The sequence below is a fragment of the Eptatretus burgeri genome, chromosome 6 (assembly GCF_056783735.1).
Source record: "Eptatretus burgeri isolate ZD-2024b chromosome 6, Ebu_testis_v1, whole genome shotgun sequence".
Classification (NCBI taxonomy): domain Eukaryota; kingdom Metazoa; phylum Chordata; class Myxini; order Myxiniformes; family Myxinidae; genus Eptatretus; species Eptatretus burgeri.
Window position 1 is genome coordinate 19642485 of NC_140966.1, and position 9296 is coordinate 19651780.

A 9296-nucleotide genomic window follows, 5' to 3' on the forward strand; every position below is an offset into this window, starting at 1 on the left:
GTACCAAGGACCTGAAGACTCGGACTTTCGTCCTCCCGCACAGGTACTGGCAGCGCCACACCCCATGATCCAGTGAATCCATGACTCCCCAGGCCCGACCCAGACTTCTATTGACCTCCGGCTCACAACCTGCGGTGACATGAATATCACTGCCAAGGTAAGTGAATCTATCCACGACCTCAACATCCTCACCACAAACAGACACAGACAGGACAGCAGCATCCAAGATGTCACCGAAAGCCTGGATCTTAGTTTTGACCCAAGAAATCCGTAATCCCAACGGCTCCGACTCCTCATTCAGCACCTCGAGGGCCCCCAAGAGGATGTCTAAAGTCTCCGCAAAGATGACTGCATCATCTGCAAAATCAAGGTCCGAGATTTTGACATTGCCAAACGATGCACCGCAACTTGATCTCTCCGACATCCTCCCAAAAATCCAGTCCATACAAGTGCTGAAAAGTGTCGGGGCAAGTACACATCCCTGACGAACTCCAGTAACAACTGGAAATAAGTCAGAGATGGTACCACCACACTTCACAGCACTCTCAGTACCAGAGTAGAGTTCAGACATCAGATCGATCAGTTTTGGTGGCACCCCATGAAGACCAAGAATCCTCCAGAGGACATCCCGATTCACTGAATCGAACGCTTTACAGAGATCAACATAGGCTGCAAGCAGCCCCTGCCGAAACTCTCGTCTGCGTTCGGTGAGGACACGAAGTGCAAGGATACGGTCAATCGTTGACCTCTTTGGTGTAAAGCCTGACTGCTCTGGACGCTGGTGCTCAAGCAGATGGTGGCGAACCCTATCAATAATTATCCGAGCAAAGACCTTGCCCGGCACTGAGAGCAGCGTCACCCCTCGGTAGTTGTTGCAGTCTTGGCGATCACCCTTCCCTTTCCAGAGAGGGACAACAAGGCCCCTCTTCCAGTCAGTTGGGATGATGCCTGTGTTCCAGGCAGAGCACAAAACTGCATGCAACGACACGAGTGCAGCATTTCCACCAGCCTTGAGAAGTTCAGCATGGATGCCACAGATCCCTGGAGCTTTGCCCCGTTTCAACTGGTTCACCGCAGCCCGTGTTTCCACAAGCGATGGTGGACCACAGTTGATTCGAGGGTCAGCAACAGGGATTGTAGCACCCTTGACGTCCAACTCGACAGCTGGGGGATCAGCCTGGAACAACCGCTCAAAGTAACCGGCCCAGCGGGCCTTCACTTCAGACTCCTCTGTCAAGAGCCTACCACTCTCTGCTCGAACTGCAGTGCTCCGAGGGATGGGCTTGGATGAACGTAATGCGCGAATTCCCCTGTAAGCGGGACGAGAATCACCTGTCCACAGGTGATGCTCTACCCCCTCACAGATTCCTCGCACATAGGCCTCCTTGTCCACCCTCAGTGCACGTACAGTTTTACGCCTCAGCTCCCTGAACAGCTCAGCTCTGCCATTCAGTCTGGCCCTGCGACTCTGGTCAATGGTATCCAGTGTCCCTTGAGAGACAAAATTCTTCTTTGCCCTGCGGTGAACTCCAAGGCATCCACCGGCAACATCAAGGACGGTGGTCTTGAAGGTGCTCCACAACTCTTCATGCCGCCCCAAAGCGCCCAGACCGCCCAAGTGTCCACTCAGCCTGTTCGCAAACTCCTCAGCTACTCTCTCATCCCTGAGCTTGGCAACATCCAGCCTCGGCTGGGATGGTACCATTCTCCAGGATTTAAGGTGCAGCTTTAGAGTTGCTACAACAAGCCTGTGGTCAGTATTGAGGAACTGAGCACTCCGGTAGACCCTGCAGTTCTGGATCATCCTCCAACGACCGTCAATGAGGACATGGTCAATCTCCTTTGCCACACCGCCAGCGTTGGAATACCAAGTCCAGCGATGAGCTTGCGGGCGCTGAAACCACGAACCAGCCACCCTAAGTCCATGACTTCTTGCAAAGTCAAGGAACTTAGTGCTATTCTGGTTCATAGTTCCTGACCCATGGGGACCAACACACACCTCATAACCATCCCTATCAGTTCCAGTCGATGCATTGAAATCCCCCAAGACTAGAAGTGTATCTCGTCTGGGGCACTGATCAACCACAGACTCCAGTGTGGCGTAGAATGTGTCCTTCACGGTGAGATCACTCGCCTCAGTCGGAGCATAAATAGCGACCAGGGAAATGACACCTAAGGAGTGGCGAATCCTTAATCTCATTATACGGTCGTTGACCGGTGTTACCTCAATTATCATTGGGGTCAGCTTATTGGACACAGCTACAGCAACTCCTTGGGTATGGTAACCATCAGAGCGACCAGACCAATAGTAGGTGTAACCACCCACCATTATCTCGCCACAATCCGGTCTCCGAACCTCAGAGAGAGCTGCAATCCTGATGTCCAAACGCTTGAGCTCAGATGATAACAGAGACAGGTGATCATCCTCTCTTAGGGATAGGACATTCCAGGCACCCACCCGAAGGGACCGCCTCAGGTTAACCCAAGGAGACCGCCGTCTGGTGGACGACACCTCAGCACCACTCCGACACACTCTCCCGCAATCTGACCCAGGGATGATACCCCGTGGTTTCCCTCCTATCAAAGATTGGGGGTCCCGAAGGCTTTGCCCCAATCCCGTCATCCGGTGAGCTGCCCTGCGAAGGGAAGCTGCACAGGAGGTACTCCCACGGAGTGGGTTTTCAGATTTTTTTACGTTTTTGCGTTTTGCGGAATGAAGCGTTTTACGGTGGCCGGAGTGCAAATCAAGTATTGATGTTGCATGCAGGCTGTTGAAGACAGTGGAGTGTGGTGAAAAATTGCTCCCGGGATGGACAGGAATGAATATCATGCTGAGCAAACCTGTTCCCATGCAGTCTACAGTCCGGTACTTGCCAATTATCGATGCCAGTCCAACAGAATTCGATACTGTGAATACCGTCCTTGCAAATGCCATGTCAATAGCTGATGCTCTCCAGCAGGAAGCAGTTGTACTGGTTTTTGACCAGGCCATTTATTCTAAGGCTCAGCAGATACGGTGGGTTAATGAAATCTTTTGCAAGAGGATTGTCATTCGTTTGGGCGCATTTCACACTGCACTATCTATGCTTGCATGTCTTGGGAAACGATTTGGAGATGCCGGTCTAGAGAACATCATGATAGAGGCAAACGTCGTAGCTCAAGGTTCAATTAATGGCGTACTCAGTGGACACCACTACAATCGCAGCATCCGGGCTCATAAGTGTGTTATGGAAGCCATGGAACACCTGCGTTGGCAAGCTTACATGAGCTCACTCTCCGATGTTGACTATGTATCGACATATGAAATCCTTGCTAAGCTTCAAGATGATTTTCCCTCCTCTTCTTTCTCAGAGTTTGTAAAGGGGGAAGAATTTCAGGCTGTGGTGTCTTCCTATCATTCTTTTGTAGAACAACAGTCAGCCAAAGATCCCACATTTTCTCTGTGGTCAAGCTACATAGAGATGGTTGAAGTTGTCCTGTTATTTCTACGGGCAACAAGGCAAGGAGAATGGGAATTACACCTATCTTCTATTCGCAGTTTCCTACCCTGGTTCTTTGCGTACGACAGAACCAATTATGCCAGATACCTTCCGGTCTATTGGCATGAGATGAGTCAACTATCTGATAGTCATCCACAAATTCATGAAGCCTTCATGAATGGGAAGTTTGTTGTTCATCGCCAGACAGACCATGGATTCTGCGGGGTTGCTTGTGATCAGACGATAGAGCAAACGTGCAACCGGGATACCAAAACAAAAGGTGGCATGATTGGATTCACAAGGAACAAAGGTGCAGTTGCCCGTTGGATTCTCTCCCAACATGAGCGAAGTGCTATCAGCAAAAATTGTGAGGAAATGGCAGGAAAAGACGACATATCTACAGAAAAAAAAGATCTGAATGTGGCTAACATGGAACACTATGAAGCGGATATCTGTGCAGTTGTTGAAACAGTCGAGTCAATGATCAACCCATTTCAGGAAAATACTGAAGAACTCCTGCACATTGCTTCTGGAGTGATAGCATCCTCTGATGTTTGTGATGACTATACTTCTGCCTACACAAGTGGGGATGATGCTTTCAAGATGTTTTGTGAAGAACGTTTACAGGGAGATGGAGACTTATTCAAGGTTCTCAAAAAGCAGAAAAGGAAAACATTCGCAACAATGAACAAAACCTCAACAGCAAAAGTAAAAGGCAAGGAAGTTACAATAAAAGCTGATCGTAATTTGTTTCAACGTTTGCTGGTTATTGCTGGAGTAAGGAAACTTGATCTCCAAAACATGATGGTTTATAATCTTGGCCCTTTCCCACTTGCCCTTGCCACAGTTGATGGTTCATTGACCAAGACTACAAAAGCAACTCTCCTGCACTCAGTTGAATCCAGTGTAGAGCCTGCTCCGGTTGTGGAAGGTATTCCATTGGGTAGTGTGTGGATTGTAGATGGGATGGCCATGCTCCAAGAAATTCCCCAAAAGGCTGTGCCTGATACTTTTGGTGAACTTTCAGAATATGTAGTGAAACAGCTTATTCACCTTGCTCATAATGCCCATAGTGATACTATCCACTTTGTGGTAGACACATACCGATCAGTGAGTATCAAGGGAGCAGAAAGAGGAAGACGAGCTGCAAGTGGAAGCCAACTCACCAAGATCTATGGTCCAGAGCAAAAAGTGCCTAATCAGTGGAAAAAGTTTTTGTCGTGCAGTCAAAACAAAGAAGCTCTAATTCGGTTCTTCTTCAAGATGTGGCAGGATCACCCAACTTTGTTTCATGATGTCAAACTAATCATGGCCCATGATGAAGAATGTCATTTATTGCAAAATGTAGATGGCACAGTCGAGATGAAAGCTATCAAGGAACTTGAATGCAACCATGAAGAAGCAGACACCAGGCTATTCTTGCATTGTCAATATGCTGCTGCATCTCTTCCTTCGTCTTCCAGCAGTACACCAGCAATCATCATAAAGAGCCCAGACACTGATGTTTTTGTTATTGGTGTAGCCAAGGCTCATCAAATTCAGGCCCACTTACTCTTTCACACTGGTAGAGGTAACAACAAGCGCACACTTGATGTAACTGCTATACGAACTCATCTCGGTGACAGTGTTGCGGATGCCCTCATTGGCCTGCATTGCTTTACAGGATGTGATTCAACAAGCTGTTTCTATCGGCGGTCTAAGAAGAAAGCCTTGAAACTCATGACCGAATCTGTTGATTTCCAAGCAGTCTTTCAACAGTTTGGTGCAACATTCACCGTAGAAGATGGTCTGGTACAGTCAGTAGAGAAATTTGTTTGCAAACTGTATGATCAGGATTGTTCAAGTGTCAATACAGCACGGTATAACAAGTTCTTGATGGGCACTAAAGCAGAGATGAACATGCCTCCTACACATGATGTTTTGCACACATCATTGAATTCAAGCCCATCTGCTTGTACCGCGATGCCACTTTCTGGACGATCTTTTAACTCTTTCCACAATTCAGCGCACTCTTTGAACTTATTGAAACTTTTCTCTGAAAATGGGAGAACTCTTCCGTGGGTATTGGCAGTATGCATGTAACAAAATGCCGATGATTTTCCCTCAGAATCGTCCGCATCAGAGGACAACGACGAAGACATGTACGCCGCCATGATGTGGTGTGAGCGGTGAATACAACGAGGTGCGTGATTGGTCAATAGAGGAATCGTCTTCCAAAACGCGAATCGAACGAAGAAGCTGATTGGTTTACGATCATTACAGAAAGTGTATCATTTTTCGCACATTTTCTCACTTTTCTAAAAAATGCGCAACTTTTAAGCTTGTCGAGTTTAAGGTATAAGCTTTATTATATTTTCAAACAATATGTGAGAATTTCAGGTCGTTGCCAAATGGTAGTCACAAAAAGTTGACGTATGGGGTTTTGCATGTCGACCTAGTTTACAAGTCCTACTATACACTGCGGCCCTGTCAGATTCTCTCAAGGTCTCAGAGCATACAATATTATCATGAGGAAGTCATAATCTCGATACAATCACAATCTCAAAATAGAACCAACTAGGCTAACGGACTCATGTTTACTAATTCGGCATAAAGAAATATTTAATGATTACAGAAGTGAATCAATTTTGTATATTTTCGTCGGACGCGATATCCAGCCAGTATTTTGTTATACAACTTGGCCGCGTGATGAAACCTAATTTTTGTGTAATGGGTAGCTATGTTTTTGATCAGTGTGGTTGAGTGACATGTGTCCGAGTCCGAGTGACAATCGAAACATGCGGTTTTAACTCTTAACGGGTTAACCCAGTGGTTCCCAACCATTTTCTGATCGAGTACCACTCGGAGGTCCCATACCATCGCCGCGTACCACCTGGTTCCAGAAAAACTCAATTCGATAAGATATCAATTTATTCACAAGTAGAACACACAAATTAACTAACTGTCAACAAAGAACAAAATTTAATGCGAGGAATGCATCTGTTTCTTCTCCACCAGCTGGTCGATGCAGGGCATAACTTTGCTCACAGCACATCGGAAATCATGCCCGGGCGCAGCAAGACGGTTCCGGCTCTTTGACTTGATGGTCATCATGGCTGAGAACCCCTGCTCGCACTCCCACGTAGAGGGGGAAATCAGTAGCTGGGGAACAGCATGACGGGCTAGTGTTTGGTACGAGGAGGCCATGGTCACCCAGAAGTTCATAGGATAGCATTCCTTGTGCTTCGTCTTTGCTGTCTCGTCAGCCTGAATATCGATGAGCTCTTGTTCCCCGGTCCCGATAGGCAGATCGCCTGGTTCAATGGAAAACGGATTGGTGATGTAGGAACAACATGTAATGTCTGGGAAGTAATGCATCAACTCAGTCTTGAGCAGTGAGAGGTGACGGACGATTTATTGGGAAAATTCATCATTGGGCTCGCTCTCAAGGGTAGTCAGGAGTTCGAACATTCCGTAGCGTTTGCTCTCCATGTTCTTGATCCAGAGGTCCAACTTCCGGACAAACGCTCCCAGCTTCGAGATGAAGTCTGAGACAGTGCAGTTGGGCCCTTGGAACAACAGGTTTAAGTGGTTGAAGACCCCAAAAATGTCTGACAGGTAGGCCAACCTTGAGATGAACTCCTCGTCCTCCAGATCTTTTTGAAAATCGTGTTCTTTCTCCATGAAGAATACGAGTTCATCCCTCAGTTCAAAGAGACGCCTCGTCATATTCCCCCGGGAGAGCCAGCTAACCTCTGTGTGGTAGAGCAGATAGGTGTGGTCGGAGCTGAGATCTTCACAGAGCAGTTTGAACAGCCGAGTATTCAGGGCGGATGTTTTTTTTTTTTTTTGTATACCTTGTCGAGGCTCGTGTGAGAGCTAACACACAACTCACAGCAAGGGGGCATGAGACAAGAGGGGCGGGAGTGGAAGGGACAAAACAGTGGGGAACAGACACATTAGGTGAACTGTGGAAGGGAGAGGGATGGGGATGGGACGAGGAACATGGTGAAGAGAAGATGGACATTACAAGGACTTTCAGGAAGGAAAGCAGTGGAATTGAAGGAAGTGGGCTTGGGTGGATTATCAGGGGTAGGAAAGATCGAGGATTTGGATGGGGGAAGATAAGAGGTGGTGGTGAACAGCTGTTTTGAAAGCCTGGAGGGAAGAATGGGAAAGAATAGAGTGCGGAAGTTTATTCCAAAGGCGGGAAAAAAGAGGAATGAAAGAGTGAAGATGGGCAGTGATTCGTGATTTTGGTAGTTTTACCAGAAGGGGGTTGTTGGCGGACCTTGAGCGCCCTGTGGAAATGTGGTGGGGACAAAGCGCAGAGAGAGCAGGGGGGGGCAAGGCTGGAGAGGAGTCGGTAGAAGACAGAAAGACCACCGACCAACCTGCGGTGATTGAGTGAGAGGCCCAAAGACTCAGCTTCATTGCGGGAGATGCCGATGATCTTAAATGCCCTGGTTTCGACAGCGTGAAGCCGAGAAAGGTGGGAGGGAGGAGCACCAGCCCAGAGGGGAGAGCAGTACTCCATCAGGCTACGGACAAAAGCTTTGTAAGTGGTCAGGAGCTCAAGAGGGCCGAGGAAGGACTTTGCACGACGGAGGATTCCCAGTCGGCGACTGGCTTTTGAGGCGAGGTTGGAAATGTGACTTTCCCAGGAAAGGTCATGGCAGATAGTGAGACCCAGAAGCTTGAAAGAAAAGACTTCTTCCAGAGGATTGTTGAGAAAGTGGATGGGGGGGGTTTTCTAAACGGCCCTTTCGAAGAGACATAGTGAGAGTGTGAGATTTGTCTGGATTGAAAGACATGTTCCACGTGTTGGACCAGTTTGTGATTTTATCCAGATCTGCAGTGAGCGAAGAAGCTGCTGCTTGCCGGTCTGAGGGATGACAGATGGTACGGCAGAGGGTGGAGTCGTCGGCAAAGAGAAATAGAGGATTTTCCAGAGAGTCGGAGAGATCATTGATGAAAACCAGAAAAAGAACAGGGCCCAGAATGCTACCTTGAGGGACTCCAGCCTGCACAGGAAGAGGGGATGAAAGAACTCCATTTAGGGCCACACGTTGACTGCGACAGGAGAGGAAGTCTGCGAGCCATGAGTGGAGATGGCCTTGAATACCATGGGAAGAGAGTTTGGTGAGTAGTGCAGGGTGCCAGACTGTGTCAAAAGCACGTGATATGTCCAGGGATACGGCTCGGATTTCCTGTCTGGCATTGAGGACCTCCATCCATTGATGGGAGAGCAGAAGCAGCATATCCAGGGTAGAGTGACCTGGTCTGAAACCAAATTGATGATTGGAAATCAAGCTTTTTTGACGGCACTGGTTCAATTTGGATGTTTTGACGAAATTAACTATTTTAATTAATCGGTTCAAGCATGATAACAAATTCGGAGGGAGTACCTTAGTGCTAAGGGTGAATCTGTGTATGAAACAATGGAGACCGGGGGCGTTTTTTATTTTTTTTTCATCATTTTTTTTAAAGGTTGAGCCCGAAAATGCTCGCGAACCACCTGGAAGGCCCTCGCATACCACCGGTTGGGAACCACTGGGTTAACCGAAACGGATGACCATAGCGTCCCATGCACGACAATTCATCGCAGAAATATGGCGTCAATAAGATTGACACATGACGTCAATCCACGGAAGAGTACATATTGCACCCCTAAAAGGTGCGGTTTCATCGATATTCCAGTAATCCCCTCAACTCCTAAGGAAGTACTTCCCTTCAAAATTAGTCATTTTGTGGATTTGCGGAAACCCCTGCTACAAAAAGCCGTCTAGACCCAAGCCTTCTCGGAACACATAAACAAACCATCCCAGGGCTGATCAT

The 9296-nt window shown here is 47.8% G+C and overlaps 1 protein-coding gene across 1 annotated transcript; it reads left to right on the top strand.

Moving 5' to 3' along the window:
• Positions 1-2601: 2601 nt before the first annotated feature.
• Positions 2602-5561, top strand: LOC147024373 (uncharacterized). Its single transcript, XM_085887026.1, has one exon. The coding sequence runs from the start codon at positions 2820-2822 to the stop codon at positions 5559-5561; it is 2742 nt and encodes a 913-aa protein (XP_085743152.1). The 5' UTR covers positions 2602-2819.
• Positions 5562-9296: the final 3735 nt, after the last annotated feature.